General features: G+C 45.6%; 2 protein-coding genes across 9 annotated transcripts in view; one reads left to right on the top strand and one right to left on the bottom strand.

Annotated features, from left to right (window-relative positions):
• LOC117667843 (uncharacterized) overlaps positions 1 to 18119 on the top strand; it is a 31570-nt gene extending 13451 nt beyond the window's left edge. For all 8 annotated transcript variants that reach the window (XM_034421454.3, XM_060693334.2, XM_087883937.1 and 5 more), the window contains 8 exons: positions 1924 to 2019; positions 4823 to 4936; positions 8096 to 8233; positions 10943 to 11122; positions 13054 to 13230; positions 14647 to 14826; positions 16484 to 16577; positions 17821 to 18119. In XM_034421454.3, coding sequence (XP_034277345.3) covers positions 1924 to 2019; positions 4823 to 4936; positions 8096 to 8233; positions 10943 to 11122; positions 13054 to 13230; positions 14647 to 14826; positions 16484 to 16577; positions 17821 to 17846 — 1005 coding nt within the window. In that variant the 3' untranslated portion in view covers positions 17847 to 18119. The remainder of the gene's footprint in view (positions 1 to 1923; positions 2020 to 4822; positions 4937 to 8095; positions 8234 to 10942; positions 11123 to 13053; positions 13231 to 14646; positions 14827 to 16483; positions 16578 to 17820) is intronic.
• Positions 18120 to 19448: 1329 nt separating this feature from the next.
• Positions 19449 to 24622, bottom strand: part of SLC44A4 (solute carrier family 44 member 4) — a 73514-nt gene continuing 68340 nt past the window's right edge. The window contains exons 20-21 of the mRNA XM_034421450.3: positions 23264 to 23348; positions 19449 to 21082 (exon numbers count right to left, since the gene is read on the bottom strand). Coding sequence (XP_034277341.1) covers positions 20976 to 21082; positions 23264 to 23348 — 192 coding nt within the window. The 3' untranslated portion in view covers positions 19449 to 20975. The remainder of the gene's footprint in view (positions 21083 to 23263; positions 23349 to 24622) is intronic.

Below are 24622 nucleotides of genomic sequence, written 5' to 3'. Positions count from 1 at the left end.
GAACCTGCTCAAACTTTGAAGCCTTCGTAATATTTGTAAACCCCATGCTTATACATTTATATTTCTTTGATCCCTTTTTTATGATACTTTTTTCATATTTTTTTTCACAGAGGTTTTTCTATATTATAAACCACTAGTGTACATTTTATTATTGTTAAAGTTGTTTGTTCTAACTTACAGTAAAAAAGCTTACGATTTATATTGACTGTTTCCTAATATGATTTGATTGCTTATCTGTTCCCTATGACTATCATTAAGTGTTGTACCTTATGATTCTTGATGAGTGTATCTTTTCTTTTATGTACACTGAGAGCATATGCACCAAAGACAAATTCCTTGGGTGTCCAATCACACTTGACCAATAAAGAATTCTACTCTATTCTATTAAAGTATATTTTTTTAAAATGCATGTTTTTTTAAATTCCATATCTAATTGTTCTTTCTCTCTTACTCCATTTTGCCTCTGGGCTTACACCCGAAATCAGATGATACCAGTAATCCTCGACTTAAAACCGTTCATTCAGTGACTGTTCGAAGTTACAACAGTACTGGAAAAGTGACTTACTGTTCTGCCTCAGCTACGGACCCCAAAGAACGCAGCACACACAAAGTCTGTACAAACCTTAGTTTACTAAATTAAATCACTCTTTTTCAAATAAAGGCTGTTAATTAACTTTCTTAACAGCCTACAAGAATCCAAAGAATAAATAATTGTAATCTTATTATAGTTGGCAGAAAGCCCAGAAGCAATTTGCAGAGAACTAAGATCAGGACGCGAAGGAGAGTGAACGAAGTTGTTCCCTGCAAATTGCCAAGCCTTATTATCGAGGAGACCTCCTCCTGAGGAACCACTCCTGCCTTTTTGCAGCTCTGCCTGCCCGTACATCGAGAAGAGGCTCCTCCTCTTCTTCCTCTTCACTTATGGGAGCTTCTAGAAGTTCTGAGGGCCCTGGCTGAATCCCCACCTCTGGCACCACATCTTCTACAGCCTCCTCATTGTCTGATTCGAGTGCCAGCTACCCAGGCTGCTGGCGCAGCACCACACCAGCCTCCTCGCTGTCGGAATCAGCTATTAGCTGCACAGGCCGCTGACGGGCCGCAACACTTACGATCATTTTTCACATTTATGACCATTGCAGCATCCTCATGGCCATGTAATCAAAATTCAGCTGCTTGGCAACTGGTTCATACTTATGACGGTTGCAGTGTCCCAGGGTCATGTGATCACCTTTTGGGATCTTCTGATAAGCAGTCAACAGGGAAGCCAGAGTCACTTAACAATTGTGTTACTAACTTAACAACTGCAGTAGTTCACATAACTGGCTGTAAGTGTGAACTTACAGTACAGAACTTACTTTTTTCAGTACTGTTGTAACTTCGAGGTATCAGTAAATAAACAGTTGTAAGTTGAGGACTACCTGTACTTTCAGACATGCATTGGTTCTGTTACTATAACCTTGCACTAGAGACAGAGGGACATGGTGGCTCAGTAGCTAAGACTCTAAGCTTGTCAATCGAAAGGTCGGCAGTTCAGCAGTTCGAATCCCTAGTGCCATGTAACAGAGTAAGCTCCTGTTACTTGTACCAGCTTCTGCCAACCTAGCAGTTCGAAAGCACGTTAAAAAAAATGCAAGTAGAAAAAATAGGGACCACCTTTGGTGGGAAGGTAACAGCGTTCTGTGCACCTTTGGCTTTTAGTCATGACAGTCACATGACCACGGAGATGTCTTCGGCTTTGAAACAGAGATGAGCACCGCCTCCCTAGAGTCGGGAACGACTAGCACATGTGTGCGAGGGGAACCTTTACTTTTACCTTTAGTGACAGAGCTAATAATTCTGGCTTTGCTTCTTATCTGGCCTACCTCACAAGGCTGGAATATTTTCCTTTTATTTTTTTCCCCACCCCACTCTCTGTGACCACAGGAAGCTGGTTTTCCACTTGAGGAGGCCATGAATCACCAGGAGCAGCTGATCCATCAACTGACCAGGTGTCTGCAAAGCAAGGAGGAGGTCTTACAGGTGAGCCGAGCAAGAGAGACACTACTGGTCTTCCAGGTGATCCAATGATTGCCTCACCTGTCTCGTTTCCTGGAAGTGGGTGAGGGATATCATAAGGTATCCCTCACCCAGTCTGGTAACCTCAAACTCGCGGCCCTCGGGCCAGATGCGTCACATGCTGGCCACTCCCACGCCCAGTTTAGCAAAGGGGGAAAAAGTTGCGATACATCATGTGACGCCGCCATGACGATGCCAACTTGACATCCCTTTCATAAGGGAAGGTGAAGGAACCAAAGTAAGAGGGCTGTTTTTAGCCAGATTCCCATTGGTTCAGGTATTTCCTATTTCTGCCTTGAAAATAAAACATTTGGAACAGTTCCAGCTGCTCCAGTTGTTAAGCAAACCAATGCTTTGCTATGAGCACGATTTTGCCAAAAACTGGAAGAAAATGCCGGTTTTTGACAAAACCATCATTAATACATGGTCACATCATTATTAATACATGGTCACATAATAACAAAGGGAGACGTCAAATGGCGATAATTGCAGCCGAGCTGCTGAGCATCCGATGTGCTATCACACATGGCACATGGGAGTGGGAGACTGTCAGAATTTCAAATCCAGGTCATAAATACCTCAGGTAGATCTGTTGGAACTTTTTAATAGTCACTAAATGACTGGTGGTAAATTGAGGATTACTGATATTCCAGAGTTCCCCAACATTTCCAGGTTGGCGGCCCGGAGCTTGGGGGGGGGGGGAGAAGGAGGGAAAGGGGATAGTTTTGTGGGAGGGTCAGGTGCAAGTGGGGCCATGAGCCCCTGCGATGGTTGTGCAAGTTAGGCTGTGCACGTATGCACATGCGTGCACGCCAGCTGGCCACTCACATGGCCCAGTTGTGAATAGACTGTGGCCAGGATTGGGTTCCACTTACCTTTATTACCAGTTCGCAGCATGATCATGTGCTCTTCTGCACATGCGCAGATCACCAATGATGACGTCGTGCTGGGTGGGCGGAGCTTCCTGCCAGTTTTACTACCGGTTCTATAGAACCGGACAGAACCGGGAGCAACCCACCATTGGCTGTGTGTTCTGCCCCAGCTACGAATCCCAAAGAAGGCAGCACACTCAAAGTTTGTACAAAACTTAATTTACTAAAATAACTCAGTCTTTTTCAAAACAAAGGCTGTTAATAAGCTTTCTTAACAGCCCTCAAGAAACCAAAGATAAAGTAATCACAATCTTACGAAGGTTGGCAGAAAGCCCAGAAGCCATGTGCAGAGAATCCTGACGCGAAGTAGAGTGAACTAAAGTTGTTCCCTACAACTTGCTTCAGTCGGCATTCCTCCTTAAATAGGCTAAGGGAGTGGCCAATTAGTCCCAAGCCTTATTCTTGAGGAGACCTCCTCCTGAGGAGCCACTCCTGCCTTTTGGCAGCTCTGCGCGCCCATGCATTGAGAAGAGGCTCCTCCTCTTCGTCCTCTTCACTTAAAGGAGCTTCTGGAGGTTCTGAAGGCCCTGGCTGAATCCCTGCCTCTGGCACCACATCCTCTTCAGCCTCCTCACTGTCCGCCTCAAGTGCCAGCTGCACAGGCTGCTGGCACAACACCACACCAGCCTCCTCGCTGTCAGAATCAGCTACAATCCGCACAGGCCGCTGACGGGCCACAACACTGTGGCCCAGCAGTGGGCTATGGCCCACAGGTTGGGGACCCCTGATTTAATGTAACCCCAGAGCCTCAACACATGCAGTTGTGGTTTCAGCCTTTGCTAACCTTTGTGGGTGCAAAGTGAAAAGAAAGAGGTAAACAGTAATGTGCAAAGGAAGGAGTTTATTTGAAGATAACTTTTGAGCCGTGGAAGTCACAAAGCGAACAATTATGGATGTTGACTCTGACCTCGATGGACACATGCTAAATGCTGAGATGTGAGATGAAATACGGTGTGTCTACATATATATACATACATACGTACATACATACACATACCATGTTTCCCCGAAAATACGATGTACCCTGAAAGTAAGCCCTAGCTTGATTTTTACACATGCACCCAATAAGCCCTAACCCCCCCCCCCAAAATAAGCCCTACTTAAGATCCCACCCACTCCAGGGTGCACAGGGTGGGGAATGGCACACGGGTAAAAATTAAGCTAGGGTGAGGATGGGGGTAGTGGAGTTCTTTGAGATGCAAATATACAAAATCCTCTCTGTCACTTTGCAGTGTGAGATAGGCAGGATATAAATTTCATAAACAAGCAAACATCCCAAATATAATGAAAAAGAAGAGATGAAAGTGAGGAAGGAAAAGAAGTAAGGAAGAATTTGGTCCAGGAGTGAAATGCTCCTGGTTCGGACCGGATCATCTGATCCGGTGGCGATGGAGGCGGGTAGTTTGGAGAACCGGTAGCAAAAATCCCTGTCCCCCCCCCATTGCCTGAGCTGCGCAATCATCAGAGGCTTTTTTTTAATTTTTAAAAGCATTTTTTCTACAATCTCTTCGGCCGAAGAGGTTATAGAAAAAATGCTTTTAAAAGTAAAAACAAAGCCTCTGCCGATCAGGCAAGTCAGCTGCGATCGTCAGAGGCTTTAAAAGCATTTTTTTAACAACCTCTTCAGGCGAAAAGATTGTAGAAAAATGGTTTTAAAAGTTTTTTTTTTAAAGTTGGCCACGCCCACTCAGTCATATTACCCACCACCACCACCAAGCCACGCCCACAGAACTGGTAGTAACAAAATTTACATTTCACCACTAATTTGGTCCTTTCGGAAAAGAAACTCTCTGATTCTTTTGTCTTAATTCTTTTGTCTTAATTTTCTTCTCCAGGACTGTCTGGTCATCTTGTTGTCCCTCGGATCGCCTGGGGTGAACGCCCCCAAGTTGGAAACCCTGATCAAGCAGATGGCCCTGCGTCTAAAAGATAGAGATCAAGCATTAGAGGTAAACCATAAAGAGGAAACAGAAATGTCTCATCCTGTTTGAGAGCAACTGAAGTTCTGGGTTCTTCAGGATCAGAAGTTGGGAGCTAAGTGTTCCTTGTTGGCTAGATGGACGACCTGTGGTTCTCCCTATATAGCTGAACTACAACTCCCAACAGCTGAACCAGCAAAGCCAAGGAGAGAGATTCTGGGAATTGTAGTTAAAGAACATCTGGGAGTTCGGATTAGCCCCAAAACCTCTTTAGATTAGAAGCTTGATAGCTGTTGTGGTCCGCCAGCAGCCTGCGGAGCTGGCAGTGGAGTCAGACAGTGAGGAGGCCGGGAGGAACATGGGCCAGTCCTGGACTCTGGGGAAGGCTCGGACGAGGGCTCTGCGTCGAAGGCAGAGATGGAGCCAGGGCCATCTGGATGTGCGGACTCCGGATTCCCCAGAGTCGGACAGTGAAGAGGCAGAGGAACAGGAGGAGCCTGTTCCTAGTGCACGCATGCGCAGAGCTGCCAGAAGGCAAGAGCAGCTAAAGCAAAAGGGACGACTCGGGAGTAAGGCCAGGAGATAACTGGCCCCTCCCATAAGGCTTAAAAGAGAAACAAAGGCACTTAAGCCTTTTGCAGGAAAGCAACATTGCTAACTCTGTTTCCAGTCGGCATCTCTTGTTTGTTTCTGAACTTCGTGGGGCTTTGCCAAGTAAGACCTTTGGCAGGGTGTCAAAGAAGATAAAGGTTGGTGATTATCCCGAAGGACTTCTTCCGAAGGACTTGTTTTGCAACTAATTGGGACTCAGCTGGGAATGAACGTAATTTTCAGCTGTTACAATAAAATAGGTTTGTTTGGGACTAATTGTGTCTTTAATGACTCAGTAAGCCTAGGTCACAACAATAGCAAAGCACAAGAATCTGACGTTGAAATTCCAAGTTACATGCAGAAACTTCTCCAATTCGAAGGGTCAGTATTGGATAGCAGAGCCAAGAGTGACACAGAGGTTATCTAATGTAGGGAACCCTGCTAGTTTTTGAGATAACCCCAAAATGCTATAAATTTAATATTTTCCAAGCAGACTTAGATGGAGAAAGATGATAAGAAGCTGGCTCTCAGAAGGAAGAAGAAGGTATAATGGCTGGACAGCAACATTTGAGGCAGTTCAGCTGGAGTGTCACTCTTCCTGCCGTGACAGAAAAAGAGGCCTTGTTTGAAATTCTGTGAGCATCATAAGCTATCATTATAGGCCAAGTTAATCTTTGAACCCAAAGTCCTTGATCCCTGACATAAGAAGATGTAAAATGGTTGCTCAGGCCTGAAATCTGTTTTCCCTTCTGAGCCCTGAACACTGAGGTGGCCTTCTTGCATAGGCCTGCCTTGAAATTTTAATAGAACAGAATAACAGTTGTTGGAAGGGACCTTGGTGGTCTTCTAGTCCAACCCCCTACTCAAGCAGGAGACCCTATACCACACCCATAATTCAATGCCCCCTCTTGCCCTGTCCCCCACGCATGCGCGTGTGACACACACACACCTGCGCTCCCCCTGCTTTTGGCACGCGATGGCACGGTGGGCCCAGTAGGCCCATTTTTCACCCTCCCCAGGCTCCAGAGGCTTTCTTGGAGCCTAGGGAGGGTGAAAATGGCCTCCAACCCCCCCCACCCCCGGGAGGCCCTCCGGAGGCCGGAAACAGCCTGTTTCCCGACTTCCAGTGGGCCCGGAAGGCCTGAAAATCAGCTGGCCGTAACACTGGAGTTGAGCTAGCACAACACTCGTTTGCCCACAGATATGGCTCCACATGTCACCTGTGGCACATGTGCCATAGGTTCACCATCACGGCCCTATACCATTCTGGACAAATGGCTGTCGAATTGCTTCTTAAGAACCTCCAGTGATGGTGCAACCACAACTTCTGAAATTTATGTTATAAATTACCGTTATAAATTATTGTAACTAGGCCTATTTATTTATGAGGAATGTTTTGTTACAGGTAGTCCTCGATTTATGACCACAATTGAGATCAAAATATCAGTTGCTAAGCAAGACAATTGTTCAGTGAGTTTTTTCCCCATTTTATGACCTTTCTTGTTACAGGGGTTAAGTGAATCACTGCATTTATAAGGTAGAAACACGGTTGTTAAGTGAATCTGGCTTCCCCACTGACTTTGCTTATCAGAAGGTCGCAAAAGGGGATCACATGACCCTGGGACACTGCAACCGTCATAAAGATGAACCAGTTGCCAAGCATCCAAATTTGGATCACGTGACTGTGGGGATGCTGCAATAGTTGTAAGTGTGAAAAACGGCCTAAGTCACTTTTTTCAGTGCCCTTGTAACTTTGAATGGTCACTAAAGGAATGGTTGTAAGTTGAGGACTACCTGTACAGGATTTCTACAGTTGTTGAAGCATTGGGAATCAGAAATATTTGATAATATTTGGGGTTATAGATCCTGCGTTCAACCTAAACGAAGACAAGAAAAGCACACATTGCCAATAAAATACTCTATCAATCTCTCTCTCTCTCTCTCTCTATCTCATCTATCTATCTATCTATCTATCTATCTATCTATCTATCTATCTATCTATCTATCTATCTAATCTATTTTATATCTATCTACATCTATATATTGTAGCTATAGCTATCTAATCTCTATATCTAATCTCTGTATCTCTATCATCTATCTATCTATATCTACCTTATCTATCAATCTAATCTATTTTATATCTAACTACATCTATATATTTGTAGCTATAGCTATCTAATCTCTATATCTAATCTATCTATATATATCATCTATCTATCTATCTATCTATCTATCTATCTATCTATCTATCTATCTATCTATCTATCTATCTATCCTCTCTCCCACTCTGTATATCTATTTATCTATCTTATCTATCCTCTCACTCTGTATATCTTATCTATCTATCTGTCTATCTGTCTATCTATCTATCTGTCTATCTATCTATCTATCTATCTATCTATATCTATCTATCTATCTATCTAGCTATCTATCTATCTATCCTCTCTCCCACTCTGTATATCTAGCTATCTAGCTATCTATCTATCCTCTCACTCTGTCTATCTATCTATCTATCTATCTATCTATCTATCTATCTATCTATCTATCCATCCATCCATCCTAACTCCTAATTCTCTTTTTTTGCTTTGACCACCACAGAAGACTCAATCCAACCATTTCTTGGCCCTGGAGTCCGTTCATCGTCAGTTAAGACACCTTCAGGAAGCATTGAAAGATAAAGATGCTGACTTGGCACAACTCAACACCAGCCTCCGCACGGAAGAGGAGACCATGCATGTATGAATGGGCAGATCTGGGGAGGGATCTGGTAATGCAGACAATATGGTGGAAGATTGTTTGACTTGGTGCAGCATGATGGCAGAAGTTGTTATAGATCTGGCTTCCTTCTTAGTAGTTTTTCTCATGTTTCTGGATGTGTGAAGTTTTGGGAAAGAGTGTGACAACTTCAAACATTAGAAGCATGATGGCTCAGGTGGGTAGGTTCCTGGGCTGATGATTGTCAGGCTCGGGTTTGAGACCCGGTTGCTGCCATGTGGTGGAGTGAGCTCCCATCACTCACTCCAGCTCCTGTCGACCCAGCAGTTTTTTTTTTTTTTGATTTATATGCCGCCCTTCTCCGGAGACTCAGGGCGGTTTACAGTGCATTAAGCAATAGCCTTCATACTTTTGTATATTTATACAAAGTCAGCTTATTGCCCCCACAAACTGTTTGAAAGTGGACGACTGCAAGTAGATAGATGGGTACCACTTTGGTGGAAAACCTAACAGGGATGCAAAAGGAGCCCCCAGTTGGGCATCCCTCAGGCAATGGTGATGTCACCAGTTGATCCTTTCACCATGGAAATGCTTTGGTGCTTCCGACATGGAAGTATAGTGTAACTTCAAATAGTATTTAACAATATTGCATTTTCCTTCTTTCCAAGTTTCTTGCCTCTAGAACCATAGAGAAGCATTGACTGATTGTTTCATGCCAGATATATTGTATCACACCTTGTTTATTTGTTTACATGTTATTTATACATTTATATGTTTTTAATAACATATGTTCTATTTTCTTTTTTAAGTATGCATTCTTGCTGTATGAACCGATGTAGTCCTCAATTTACAGTGGTTGCTTAGTGACCATTAAAGTTATAACAGACCTCCTCAGAAGTACTTACGACACCGTTCCGAAATTCCAATGTCCGGCCCACTTCCCCGTGATCATGGTGCTTAGCAACTGGCCCACACTTCCAGCCATTCGCAACAACCATCTGTTCCCATGATCATATTTATGATAGTTTTGTTGAAAACTAGCATTTGGTTCTAGTTTTCAGCAGAATCGGCTCACAGGAAACAAGGGCCTCATTTTATGGCCACGGCACTCACTTTACAATGGTTGCTTAACGACCATGCCGTTCGCTTAATTTTTTATGTCTTTTAATGACCCCACAATCCCTTACATAGGGGTGGAGTTGGGGCAACTGAATGGAGCAGAGTGTTGACTGGCCGGATGCCTTTCCTATTGCCAATGCAGAGTTTGCAGCATATACCGTATTTTTCGGAATATAAGACGCACCTTTTCCTCCCCAAAAAAAGGGTGAAAATCTGGATGCGTCTTATACTCTGAATGTAGCCCTGCCCAGCTTCTCAAACAGAGGTTTCAGAGGCTGAAAAAAGTATCAGAAAAGAAGCTTCAGAAAAGAAGCCCTCAAACAGAGCTTCAGGCTTTTTTTCTGAAGCTCTCTTTCGGAGGCTTTTAGAGGCAGGAAAAAAGTTTCCTGAAACGGAGTTTCAGAAGTTTCAGAGGCAGAAAAAAAGCAAAAAAAAAAGCAAGGCACAGAGCTCACAACCAAAGAACCTGTTGCTAAAATTCACCTCGGAACAGCTGATTGGGGGTATTCCAGGAGGCCGATCCACCCGCCAATCAGCTTTTTTCTTATTTTCCTCCCCAAAAACTTATACTCCGGTGCGTCTTATACTCCAAAAAATACGGTAATTACTCATTGTGCCCTGAGAGAGAAATATCTGCCGCTATCTAGGATCGAACCCACAGCCTCCTGATCATGAGGCGAGAGCTCCACCTCTAGGCCACTGCACCACTCCTGCCGTTCGCTTAATGACCACTGCAAAAAAAAGTTTATATAAAATTGGGTCAGTCATGTCGGTGACCTGCTTTGCGACTCTCATGACTTAAGACCATCATGGGCAGAGTCCATTAGAGTCATAAATGAAGGACTAGCCATCATGTCGATTTTTCCAAAGGTTGGAGGAATGACCCTTTGTTCTGCCCCAGCTACAGACCCCAAAGAACGCAGCACACACAAAGTCTGTACAAACCTTAGTTTACTAAATTAAATCAGTTTTTTTTCAAACAAAGGCTGTTAATTAACTTTCTTAACAGCCTACAAGAATCCAAAGAATTAATAATCGTAATCTTACTATGGTTGGCAGAAAGCCCAGAAGCAATTGGCAGAGAACTAAGATCAAGACGCGAAGGAGAGTGAACGAAGTTGTTCCCTGCAAATTGCTTCAGTCGGCATTCCTCCTTAAATAGGCTAAGGGAGTGGCCAATTAGTCCCAAGCCTTACTCTTGAGGAGACCTCCTCCTGAGGAGCCACTCCTGCCTTTTGGCAGCTCTGCGCGCCCGTGCATTGAGATGAGGCTCCTCCTCTTCTTCCTCTTCACTTATGGGAGCTTCTGGAGGTTCTGAAGGCCCTGGCTAAATCCCTGCCTCTGGCACCACATCTTCTACAGCCTCCTCGCTGTCCGACTCGAGTGCCAGCTGCACAGGCTGCTGGCGCAGCACCACACCAGCCTCCTCGTTGTCGGAATCAGCTACTAGCTGCACAGGCCACTGATGGGCCACAACATCCTTGGTGTAAAATCTCTAATGAATATCGAGAGGGAGACTTGGGACAGACGAGAATTTGCAGTTGTTGGGTTGTCTGGAAGCTTTTTACCTTCTCTGGCCCTTCTTCTCCTTCCCTTCCCCCAATGTCTCAGGCTCTGAGGGAGCTTTTGAACCAGAAGGAGCGGGAAATCCATCGCCTGGAGTCTCTCTGTACCTCAACTCAGGAGTTCTGGCAACTGCAGGGCCAAACCTTGGTCTTCACTTTGAAGGAGAAGGAAACCTTAATTAAAGCCCTCCAGGAAGCTTTGACCAGTAGCACCAAGGATGTGGAGGTAGCTCTTCCTCTACCAAATTCAGATTTTAGTTATCGATACGTTGTCCAGGTAGTCCTCGACTTACAACCGTTTATTTAGTGAAGTTAACAACGGCATTGGAAAAAGCAAGTTATGACTGTCATTGCAGCATCCCCGTGGTCACGTGATCAAAATTCAGACACTTGGCAACTGACTCCTATTTATGACGGTGGCAATGTCCCGGGGGATCATGTGATCACTTTTTGCGACCTTCTGACCAGCAAAGTCAATGGGGAAGCCAGATTCACTTAACAACCATGTTACTAACTTAACAACTGTAGAGATTTACTTAACAACTGTGGTAAGAAAGGTGGTAAAATGGGGCAGAAGTCTCTTTTAACAACTGTCTCACTTAGTAACGGAAACGTTGGCCTCGATTGTGGTCGTAAGTCGAGGACTACCTGTTTTTGTCTCCCGCCTTTCATTCAGGACCTTGAGGCACCCTAATGGTGCTTTTCCTCTTATTTTTCTACACAGTCATAATCTTCTGAGGTAGGTTGGGTGGAAAGTGGGTTCCATACAGCTTTCGTGGTTGAAGGATGATTAGAACCTGGGTCTCTCTTTTCCTGGCCCAGAATCTTCCCTTCTGCTCCACAATGGTTGTTGGGTTGTAAGAGAGGGGCTGGCTCAGAGTACTCCAGGGAAACTACATGGCTGAGAGATGATTATGTCCTGGGCCTCTCTGCTTCTAATCCAGCACCTTCCCCCACTACCCTACCTGCACCTTCAAACATTTTTACTGTAGAAGATGGCCCTTTCCAGATTGGGTGACTTTTGGTCACCACGATATAAAAAAGATGTGGAGACTCTGGAAAGAGTGCAGAGAAGAGCAACAAAGATGATTAGAGGACTTGAGGCTGAAATATATGAAGAACGGTTGCAGGAACTGAGTGTGTCTAGTTTAATGAAAAGAAGGACTAGGGGAGACATGATAGCAGTCTTCTAATATCTCAGGGGCTGCCACAAAGAAAAGAGAGTTAAGCTATTCTCCAAAGCATCTGAGGGCAGGACAAGAAACAATGGGTGGAAACTAATCAAGGAGAAAATCAATCTAGAACTAAGGAGAAATTTCCTGACAGAACAATTAATCAGTGGAACAACTTGCCTCCAGAAGTTGTGACTGCTCCAACACTGGAAGTTTTTAAGAAGATATTGGACAACCATTTGTCTGAAATGGTATAGGGCCGTGATGGTGAACCTATGGCACGTGTGCCACAGGTGGCACGCGGAGCCATGTCGCCTGGCACACCAGCTCAGCTCCGGCACGCATGCGCACACCAACCAACTGATTTTCAGGTCTTCTGGGCCCACAAGAAGTAGTGAAACAGGCTGTTTCCTGCTTCCGCAGGGCCTGGTGGGTGGGGAAGGCCCGTTTTTCTTTTTCACCTGGCTCCAGATCCTCTCTATGCATCTGAGGAGGGCGAAAACAGCCTTCCTCACCCCTTCGGAGGCCCTCCGGAGGCCTGAAACGGCCCATTTTCCAACTTCCAATTGTACAGGAAGTGACTTTCTTGCTGTCCCCAATCTCCAGAGCCTCTCTACAACCGAAGGTTGGGAAACAGGCCATTTCAGGCCTCTGGAGAGCCTCCGAGGGAGTGGGAAAGGCTGTTTTCACCCTCCTCAGATGCATAGAGTGGATCTGGAGCCAGGTGAGGAAGAAAAACGGGCCTACTGGGCTATCACATGCCAGGAGCGGGAGGGGTGTCATGCGCGGGGCGGGGTGCATAGAATTATGGGTGTGGGCACACGTGCACGTGAACCTCCCCTGCCCCCCCTTCCTGGCGCGCAATGGCAAAAAGGTTAGCCATCACTGGTATAGGGTTTCTTGCTTGAGCAGTGGGTTGGACTAGAAGACCTCCAAAGTCCCCTCCAACTCTGTTATTCTATTCTTCTTCCGCCTCTCTATCTAGGCTCTTGCAAATTCCCTCAGCAGCTCCGACTTGGCTCCAGCGTTGCTCCAGCAGATCCAGGAGAAGGAGGATTTGCTGGCCCAGTCCTTGGCTGAACAGGCCCGGCTCCAGGCCGAGTGGCAGAGGCAGCTGCAGGTGGTAGAAGATGCAGCCAGTGCCCGAGAACACAAACTCCAGGTAAATAATAGGTACGACGGGGAGCATCCCGTGATTCGGGAACCTTAAAGAAGATTGGTCCTTCTCTTCAATCTTGTCTTCGATCTTGTGATGGCATGTGGGAAAGACCTTCGGGGGGCGGGGGGGGCTTGGCAAAGAGACTCTACCAATGGAATTGTCAGAGAAGAGGCAGCATAGCCCACAGCTGGATAGTGGGTGGGGCAAGAAGCTTAGAAGGGACCAGGGATGGGCTTCAAAAATTTTAGCAAGTGGTTTTCTGCCTGGTTGCTGGGTGGGCGTGGCCATGGTGGGCGTGGCCTAGTCGCCCTTCTGCACCATGTTGGGGGGGTGGCATTTTTGCCCTCCCTGGGCTCCGGAGGCCTTCTTTGAGCCTTCGGGAAGGCAAAAATGGCCTTTCCAGGCTCTGGAGGCCCATTCCAGTAGGCCCATTTTTCGCCTTCCCTGAGCCTCCACGTGCACCCTGCTCTTACCTGTGTCCAAAACAGGCTGCATGGGGACTTCTGGAAGGGGAGGGGCAAGATGGGCGGGGCCAGCCAGGAGTGGAATTTGGGGGTTCTCCAAACTGCAAAGAATCTTAGCTAGAGGTTCTCCCGAACCCCTGCAAACCCTCAGCAGCCCACCTCTGGAAGGGACTCTCCCTAGTTTCTCAAGAGGTAAAGAAGGTGGAGGGTGGGGAGAAGAGAAGTGTACTTTCTGACTTGCGAGATTGATCCCTCATAGGATAAAACAACTAGGAGAGCTAAAACCAGATGAGCTAAATCTATTTTAGGCCTGTCAAACTGGCGGCCGGCGGGCTGGATACATCACAGGAAGGCCACGCCCACCCCAGCTCTGCAAAGGCAAAAAAGGTTGTGATACATTATGATCCGGCCCATGACACGATCGAGTTTAACACCCGTGATCTACTTTATGTGTAAAACTGCAGTACAGATAGTCCTCGACTTACAACAGCTCATTTAGTGACTGTTGGAAGTTACAACACCACTGAAAAAAGTTGACTTACGGCCATTTTTCACACTTATGACTATTGCAGCATCCTCATGATCATCTAATCAAAATTTGGATGGTTGGCAACTGGTTCCTATTTATGACGGTTGCAGTGTCCCGGAGTCATGGGATTACCTTTTGTGACCTTCTGACAAGCAAAGTCAATGGGGGAGCCCGATTCACTTTACAACCATGTTACTAATTTAATAACTGCATTCATAAATACTTTATGACTGCAAAAGTCGTAAAGTAGGGCAAAACCCACTTAACAAATTTCTCACTTAACAACAAATTTTGGGCCAATTGTAGTCGTAAGTCGAGGACTACCTGTACATGTACAGTCACTGCAACTATCGGCCAGTGCAACTTAAAATGTTTTTTGATTGTACTCCTTCTCTGTGGAAGTAAACCGCTTCTACTCCTATTTAGGAGCAGCTACGTCAACAATCTCAGGATGCCAAAGAACGAGGCCAGGATACTGCACAACTCCGCAGGCAGCTGGCCCAGGCTGAAGCCAAACTAAGCCAAGGAGCTGTTCTCCTAGAGGAACATTGCACAAAATTGGCTGGACTCCGAGAGATGGAGAACCTAAAGGCACATGCGCTGGAGGTGATCAAAGTTATCAAGGCACTTGCGCTAGATTTGGGAGACAATTGAATGACGGGAAGAAGGTTCTCAGATTTGGGGTCAGAAACACTCAGTGTTTATCCAAATTACAGGTAGTCCTCAACTGAACAACCACAATTGTGACCACAACATCTACTGCCGAACAAGGTAGTTGTTAAGTGACCCACTCTCAATTGTACAACCTTCCCCCTCCCCCCAGGGTTGTTAAGCAAATCACAGCAAATTCACTTAACTAAGTGAATTTGGCCTTTCCCATTGATTTGACTTGTTGGGAAGCTCACAATTGGTGATCACATGACCCAAGACTACGTGGTTACTAAGGGCCCAAGTTTTGAGCACATGACTTTGGGGATGCTGCCACAGTTGTAAGGGTGAGGACCGGTTGTAACTTTTTCCAGTGCTGTTGTAACTTTGAACAGTCGGTAAATGAATGATTGTAAGTTGAGGACTACCAGTATTGTCTGGACAGTACTATGGTCGCTAAGGGACCAGTCGTAAGTTGAGGACTCCCTGTATGTAACAATTTCCCTTCATACAGGATTAATCACCAGCAGAGTTTTCTCCAAAGTGGTGCCTTTTCAGTTTAACATTTTTATTGGGTTATAAGATAAAATAAGATGAGTGGTGTGGTGTGGTGGCCTAGAGGTGGAGCTCTCGTCTCACAATCAGGAGGCTATGAGTTCGATCCTAGGTAGAGGCAGATATTTCTCTCTCTGGGCACGTTGAGAATATATCTGCTGAATATGACTCCATATTGGCGACAAGAAGGGCATCTGGCCAGTTAACACTCAGCTCCATTCAGTTGCCCAGACTCTACCCCGCAAGGGATTATGGGGTCATTAAAAGAAGATAAGATAAAATACAAACACAAAAGTAAATAGGAAAATGGTGAGGAGGAAGAGGGAGAAAAGAAGTGAAGAAGGATAAGAAAAAAAGAAAAACATCGACTTCCGACTCTCTCTGTTGCAGTAAAATAAGGCATTAACAAGAATCACAACTTTTGGGTTTTTCATAATAATATGAACAAGCCATTTCTGTAAAAATTCTGTAAAAATGAGCCTTGGTACTACAGTGGTTTAAAGCACCCTGTTATTAACACAGCTGCCTGCAATTTACTGCTGGTTCGAATCTCTCCAAGGCTCAAGGTTGACTCAGCCTTCCATCCTTTCTAAGGTAGGTTAAATGAGGACCCAGTTTGTGGGGGCAATAAGCTGACTTTGTATAACTATACAAAAGGATGAAGGCTATTGCTTAACGCACTGTAAGCCGCCCTGAGTCTCCGGAGAAGGGCGGCATATAAATCAAATTAAAAAAAAAAATCAATCTAATCGGTAAAACCCCAAATCATAGTTTCATTCTTTTCCGTTCCAAGCAAAAAGTTCAGAAGCGGTTTCCATGTGGAACTAAGTGGTGCTTTTTCAGCAGGCAAGATTTACTCAGGGAAGTCCACGGGTGTCAAAAATAATCAAGATGGCAGCCACGTGATCCCACGTAAAAAAAAAAAAAGAGGGAGCTTTGATGGCAAGGCTACAGCCGCCATGTTGACTTCTTTGAACCTCTGCCCCTTCCCAGATATCCCTGGATTTACTCCTCCTATTTGCTCAGGTTCAACTTCACCTTCCTCTTCTATTTTTGGCAGAAAGCTCTGCGAGAAGGAGAGGAGAAGGACCGGCTCCTTCAACGTTTGCAGGCCCACTGGGCCACGGCAAGAAAGCACTTTCCAGAGGGACAAAGTAAGTCACGGGAACAAGGCTAAGAGTGTGGGAATGGCAACCAGGGCCGGCCCATTGCCGACCTTTGAAAGAGGCAAAAGAAACACTTGTGGATGGGAACTGGACTTCAATAAAGAGTTAGAGTGAGGAGAGCAGCTTTCACCACACTGGAGATGCTGAGAACATACAGTTGCATCCTCCATTTGGGTTTGGCTTGGTATAGAGGTGGGTTTCAGCAGGTTCTGACCAGTTCTGGAGAACCAGTAGCGGAAATTTTGAGTAGTTCAGAGAACCGGTAGTAAAAATTCTGGCTCCATCTATTCTCTGACTCCCAAGCCCCAGCTGATTGGGAGGAAATGGAGATTTTGCAATATCCTTCTCCCAGGAGTGGGGAGGGAATGGAGATTTTACAGTATCCTTCCCCTGCTATGCCCACCAAGCCACACCCACCAAGCCACACCACACCCACCAAGCCACGCCCACAGAACCGATAGTAAAAAAATTTGAAACCCACCACTGGCTTGGTGGATGAACTCTGTAAGAGGGAGGAAAGAGAGAGGAGGGGAAGGGAAGGAAAGGAAATAGCAATAGCAATAACACTTCGACTTACATACCACTTCACAGCCCTCTCTAAGTGGTTTACACAGTCCGCATATTTGCCCCCAACAATCTGGGTCCTCATTTTACCCACCTCAGAAGGATGAAAGGCTGAGTCAATATTGAGCCGGTCAGGATCGAACTGCCAAACTGCTGGCAGTCAGCGGTCAGTAGAGTTAGCCTGCAATACTGAATTCTAACCACTGCGCCACCACAGGAAAGAGAGAGAGAAAAGGAAGGCAGGAAGGAAGGAAAGCAGGGAAAAAAAGGCAGGGAGAAAGGAAGGAAGAAAGAAGGGAGGGAAGGAGGAGGGGGAGGGAAGGAAAGAGGGAGGAAGGAAGGAAGGATGAGGGAAGGAATGAAGGACGGAGGGAGAAAGGACAGAAAGGAGGGAGGAAAGGAAGGAAAGTAGGGAGGGGCAGGGAGGGAGGAAGGAACGACCCTAACCCTAACCTGCATCCCGCTCTGGAACCAGTCATGTCATGTGGTAACTGAAGTACCGTTGGCTCCGACCCAGTTCTTTGGCAAACCATCTTCTTCCCTTCAAAGCATTCCTTCCTAGGCTTTAAGCAATGATGAATCTCACACCACCTGTGACACTTAACGATTCAGGGAGTCCTCAGAAAGCAATAATAATGCTATTTCTCCCCCCACCCCTCATTTTCAGGCCATCTCTTGCTTCCTCCCATTTGAACCCGACCTTCAAGATCCAAAGAACAAGAGATGCCAAAGAACGAGAACTCGCTGCTTGGTGAATGAAAATAATGAGCAGATGTTGATTGAATGGGGTGGTGTTTTGATTTTCATTGCTTGGGGAGGGAAGGTATATGTTGCTGGATGAACGTTGATGGGGGATGGGGTTGCATTTCCCTGTAGTGAGGAGAGCTCTCCTCAGAAGATTTTGCAAGCTAGAAGCTGCTGTTTTAGAAATTCACTGCCTGAAATAAATTAAAATGTCAATATGAAGCCTCCTCTGATGTTCCTGTGGTTCCTTTGGGTTTTTTTACTAGAGGGTGGCCCATTCTAATGAAAATCAGACGAGAACCAAAACACGATGAGGAGATTCAACATCAGAAACTTCACCATCTGTTGGGTTAGCTGTATTTTCTGGAATTCTGTGGCTTTCAGAATGACCGACTAACCCAGAATTCAGAAAACAGGGTTTTTTTTAAAAAAATTGAAACTACAGATAGTCCTTGACTTATAACAGTTTAGTGACTGTTCAAAGTACCATTTTTCACACGATCATTGCCGCATCCCCATGGTCAGGTGATCAAAACTCAGATGCTTGCCAACTGGCTCATATTTATGATGCAGTGTCCTTGGGGGGGCAGTGTCATGTGATCCCCTTTTGTGACCTTCGGGCAAGCAAAGTCAACGGGGGAATCAGATTCACTTAGCAATCATGTTAGTAGAGGACTGCAATGATTCACTTAACCACTGTGGCAAGAAAGGTCGTAAATGGGGGGGAAACCTCACTTAACAAATGTCTCGCTCAGCGACAGAAATTTTGGGCTAGGTTGTGGTTGCAAGTTGAGGGCTACCTGTGCAGTAAGGCTGCCTCTCTTATCTTTGGATGCTCATTTTCTGATTTGTAGCTTCTTGCTGAGGAAAATCCCAGGGCTGATAAAAGAGTGAACCAGATAATATTGTGGCCCGTCAGCGGCCTGTGCAGTTAGTAGCTGATTCAGACAGCGAGGAGGCTGGTGTGGTGCTGTGCCTGTGCAGCTGGCACTTGAGTCGGACAATGAGGAGGCTGGAGAAGATGTGGTGCCAGAGGCGGGGATTCAGCCAGGGCCTTCAGAACTTCCAGAAACTCCTTTAAGTGAAGAGGATGAAGAGGAGGAGCCTCTTCTCAATGCATGGGCACGCAGAGCTGCCAAAAGGCAGGAGTGGCTCCTCAGGAGGAGGTCTCCTCGAGAGTAAGGCTTGGGGCTAATTGGCCACTCCCTTAGCCTATTTAAGGAGGAACGCCGACTGAAGCAATTTGCAGGGAACAACTTCGTTCACATACCTTCGTGTCTTGTCTTGCTTATGTTATCAGCTTCCTACAAATTGCTTCTGGGCATTCTGCCAACCACAGTAAGCTTTCAGTATTATTCTTTGAATTCTTGGCAGCTGTTAATGCAGTTAATTAACAGCCATTGTTGTAAAAAACTGGTTTATTTAGTAAACTAAGGTTTGAATGGACTTTGTGTGTGCTGCGTTCTTTGGGGTCCGTAGCTGGGGCAGAATAGGTAAACCCTTATTAGCAAAATGAGACTCAACGAACAGAAGGAAGACCACAATCACTTATTAAAATCATATTTAATATGCACGTATTCTTTGTATAAAACAATTTTTTCATTTTTATACATGAGGAAAAGCTATGTACAGAAAATGCCTGCAACAGCACCCTTGCATAAGATATAAATTGATCCGAAGAGCAGTGTTTTGCATCTTGCCATAATATTGTATTTATGATTTTTTTTATTTTAATGGCAAGAGATACCCTGGAAAGAGAAAAGAAAACCAACGCAGAAGACTGCAGGAAGATAAAAGTGAGGGAAACAAAGCAAAAAATAGAGGTGACAGGAAGTTGGCATGAATTAAGCTGGTTTGTAAATCAAACTCGGGCCAAATGTTGGCATCACAATATCGGACATGGAGTTTATCCACAAAGGCACTTAGGAAATAAGATGGCCAACATTCAGCATACCGAAAACCATTTGTCATTTGGTGCTTGGCCAGTGCAATATTGAACAATTCCACCAGTAAGACATTCAGAAAGAGAATTGGCTCAGGAGGAAAAAAGGAACAATTTGATCTGAAATACAAGATGGCACCTTGGAATAATTTCCAGTTTCAGAAAAGTCTTTGGCTGGGGAAGAAGCCAGAAACAGGAATTCAACAACACACTGGGTTTAATCCTCTAAAAATAGTCAAGGATAAAAATATAAATCAGAGAGACAGGGTAGGAACAGCCCTTTAGAAAATGCTCCAAGTACCTCCGAAAAGGCCAACTATGTGCTAACAGTCACCAAAGCTGAAGAAGGATGGACCGAGCAATCAAAATGATTTCGACTCCTGACTCCAGCTCAGAAGTTCACATTCAAAACATCTGGAGAACATCTGGAACACCTGGTCCAAGACACTCTTCCAGAGGGTATCCACTCAACGTGCCAGGGAACCACGTTGACTTTTCCCTCAGAAAAGTCCACACGAGATTCCACACGGATGGTGGCAACAGGAGAAGATGTACTTCTGCAGGACACGTTTTAAGAAGGAGCTTAGTTGTGGTTCACCACTGCCTGATTTAGCCCGGAACGTAGCTAAAAAGAAGGTTGTATTTTACAAATGGACAACCAAAGACTATGAAAAGAGCCCTGATTTTGACCCATCAGAAAAGACAGTTGGCCAGAACGAGTGCAAAACAGCCATGATAGGTTGAATTGAGGAACCTATCATGGAACCCCAAACCAAGGAAGCGGGAGTGGCTTATTCTGAAGCAGAAAAGGTTCGGAAAGACGGAGATCGAAACACGGATTCCAAACAGACCATGGCACGGGAGATTAAATTAAATAGATCAATTATTCATAAATAGACAATCTGCACAATAAACAGCAATATGGGTGGATTGTTTTCTGTAAAAGGCAATATGGCAACCCAACAAAATAAAATAAATTGAAGAGTTTCAAGTCATCTTGTGGAAGTCCACAACATTGTGTGAAGGGGAAGGGAAGTACATTAAGTTGTCTCTGATGTAGATGAAAAAAAAAATGATGAAGAAATGATGGGGACCAATATCATAAGTTGATGAGTTTCCTCCAGCCCCAGGTTTTTCTATTTGTCCTTGACTGCCTTATTTTTCTTGTTCAGGATCTTCATAAGAGACTTGGACATGAAATACGGCTTTTCCTCGGAACCATCATTTCGCTCCAGGTCTTCCACTAAGGGGACAAAGAGAAGGTATTTACACCAGGTGGGCTAGTATGATACAATTCTTCTCCAGCTTGAGACTCTCCAGATAACTGTTCTGGGTCCTTGATTCCTGCTGACTCCATGGACAGCTCCCTGACATTCTCTTAGCAACGTTTTCATAGAAGTAGATAGAATAACAGAGATGACAGAGACCTTGGAGATCTTCTGGTCCAACCTCTTCCTTGAACAGGAGATCCTATGCCCGTGGTGGTGAACCTATGGCACGTGTGCCACAGGTGGCACGCGGAGCCATATCTGTGGGCATGCAAGCGTTGCCCTAGTTCAGCTCCAGCGTGCCAGCCAGCTGAATTTTGGGCCTACCGGAAGTCGGGAAACGGGCCGTTTCCGGCCTCTGGAGGGCCTCCAGGGGGGTGGGGGAGGCTGTTTTCACCCTCCCCAGGCTCCAAGAAAGCCTCTGGGGCCTGGGGAGGGCAAAAAACGGGCCTACCAGGCCCACCAGCAACCTTTTTGCTGTCGTGTGCCAAAAGTGGGGATAGCATGGCCATGTACAGGGGATGGGGTGTGGGGGGCATTGAATTATGGGTATGGGCACGCATGTGCGTGACCCATGCTCCCCCACTTTTGGCACGTGAAGGCAAAAAGGTTAGCCATCACTGCCCTATGCCATTCCAGACAAGTGGCTCTCCAATCTCTTCTTGAAAACCTCCAGTGATGGAGCACCCATAACTTCTGAAGGCAAGCCATTCCACTGGTTAATTTGCCAGGAAAATGTCTTCCTAGGGACTGTGACTAGCTCAAGGACACATAGCTGAGTTTGGTACCCAAGGCAGGATTAGAACTCAAGACTCCCTCCTCCAAATCACTGATCGGTTGTTCCTGGTTCGGTCCGGTTCTTGCGAACTGGTAGTAAAAGCGGTGGGAAGCTCCGCCCACCCGCCCGGACGTCATCAGGGACGATCTGCGCATGTGCAGAAGCATGCGTGCTCCTTTTGTGAACCGGTAGTAAAGGTAAGTAGAACCCACCCCTACTCCAAATCCATTACCTTTAACCAGAGCACCAGATATATTTGGGACTAAACCCCAAACTGAAGCAGCCGCAACCTATCTGGAGGAGTTAACCCAGATTGGAGAAGGCTGGTATACTCTCTAGAACAGGGGTGTCAAACTCAAGGCCCGCGGGCCACATCCGGCCCACAGGGTGCTTAAATCTGGCCCGCGGGACTACCCTAGAAACAATGAAGGACCAGCCCGTGGTGCTTCTGCCAGCGAAAACAGAGCTCAGGGAGGTCACCTGGGCTCCGTTTTCACTGGCAGATGGCTGCAGGAGGCCGTCACGGCCAAAAACAGAGCCTGGATGGGCCGCACACGGCCTCCCCAAGATTCATTTTTGCTGGCAGAGGGCTGCAAGAGGCTGTCGCGGCCAAAAACAGAGCTTGGGCAGGCCGCGCGCAACCTCCCTGGACTCTCTTTTCACTGGCACAGGGCTGCAGGAGGCTGTCGCAGCCGAACCCCTCCCCCCACCTTTTAAAATTATGGATGACCCCAAAAGAGCTTTTGTCTGTATGGGTTATAAAAAGGTAAAAGAGTCCCTGTGGGTTTAACATCCCTAGTTGTAGCCGAATTTAGGAGGCAATGGTTATCTCCATTTCTTTAAGCCCTTGAGCCAGCGCTGTCCAAAGATGTTTCCACGGACATGAGACCAGAATGACATCACATCACAGTGCAAAACCCACGGCATAACACTGAAAGCTCTTAGCTTTCTAGTGAAGTGGTACCTATTTATCTACTCGCATTTACGGTACATGCTTCCCAACTACTAGGTTGGCAGGAGTAGAGGCAAGTAATGGGAACTCGCTCTGTCACACAGTGGTAGGACTCAAAGCGCTGGAGTTTAAACCTTCTCCGGTGTCTTTGAAGTCACTGAGCTGCCACACCTCCTTGTATGGGTTATATGTATTGATATTTACCGTATTAAACTTTAAAATTAATACATTTGCTACCACTACCACTTCTCACCATTGTTCGATGGGATTTTAATATTGTATTATTAAGACTGGCAAATAATTTTGATCTCACAGACCCCCCCTGAGAGGATCTTGGGGATCCCTCAAGTTTCCTTGGATCACACTTTGAGAAACACTGCTCTTAGGGAAACGGGATCCAAGGGAGAAGTGAGGAGGAATACTCACAGAAACAGAGGAACAGCGTGTCAACACACATATTGTAGACGCTGAAGAATCCTTGGGCGATGAGGTAGGCACTTACAACCACAGTCTGAAGCAAAAGAAAGAGAGGAAAGAAATGAGAGAGAAATGGAAGACGGTGAGATTTCAGTTTTAGAATACGGTGGGATGCAATTGACTTTATGATATTCCTATCAACCATGTGTCAACCCTGAAGTGAATCATGTAATTCTTTTTAATTATCTTAACTTTTGTATTTGTATGTTTTTTAATTTTGGCTGTTCACCACCCTGAGTCCCCTCTGGGAGAAGGGCGGTATACAAATTAATTAATTAATTAATTAATTAATTAAATAAATAAATAAATAAATAAATAAATAAATAAATGTTCTTAAAGATGCAATTGGTGGTTCACAATTTATATTCAGAATAACAGAGTTGGAAGGGACCTTGGAGGTCTTCTAGTCCAACCCCCTGCTCAAGCAAGAAACCCTACATACCATTTAAGACAAGAGGTTGTCCAATCTCTTCTTTAAAACCTCCAGTGATGGAGCCCCCACAACATCTGGAGGCAAATTATTCCATTGATTAATGGTTCTAACCATCAGGAAATTTCTCCTTAGTTCTAGGTTGGTTCTCGCCTTGATTAGTTTTCATCCATTGCTTCTCGTCCTGCCTTCAGGTGTTTTAGAAAAAAGGTGGTGAAATGCTACTGGTTCACTCCGGTTCAGGCAAACCGGTAGCGCCGCCGCATGGTTCGGTGAACCGGTAGCGGTGGTAGCACGAGGCTCTGCCCACCCGTCTGGACGTCGTTACTTCCTGGTTTTAACTGGGAAGTAACCAGAGGGTCCAAAATGGGATGTGAAGATGGTGCGCGTGTGAGCACTTCCAAACCAGTAGGGAAGGTAAGTAGGTTTCACCCCTGTGGCAGCCCCTCAAATACTTGAATACTGCTATCCTATCAACCCTAGTCTCCTTTTCATTAAGCTAGACATACCCAATTCCTGCAGCCATTCTTCATATGTTTCAGCCTTCAGTCCCCTAATCATCTTTGCTGCTCTTTTCTGTACTCTTACTTTCTATTCTTTCTCTTATCAACCATACCTTGTCTGAAGAGTGGTTCACAAAATGTTTACAGACCCCTCACATCCTGGACATAAACTGTTTCAACTCCTACCCTCAAAACGATGCTATAGAGCACTGCACACCAGAACAACTAGAAACAAGAACAGTTTTTTCCCAAACGCCATCCCTCTGCTAAACAAATAATTCCCTCAACACTGTCAAACTAGTTACTAAGTCTGAACTACTATTAATCGTCTCATCGTTCCTCACCCATTCCTCCCACTTATGACTGTATGACTTT

This window comes from Pantherophis guttatus, chromosome 2, assembly GCF_059756535.1.
Source record: "Pantherophis guttatus breed Tessera chromosome 2, ASM5975653v1, whole genome shotgun sequence".
NCBI lineage: Eukaryota > Metazoa > Chordata > Lepidosauria > Squamata > Colubridae > Pantherophis > Pantherophis guttatus.
Note: the sequence above shows the minus strand (reverse complement) of the source record. Positions and strands in the feature narration are given on the sequence as shown.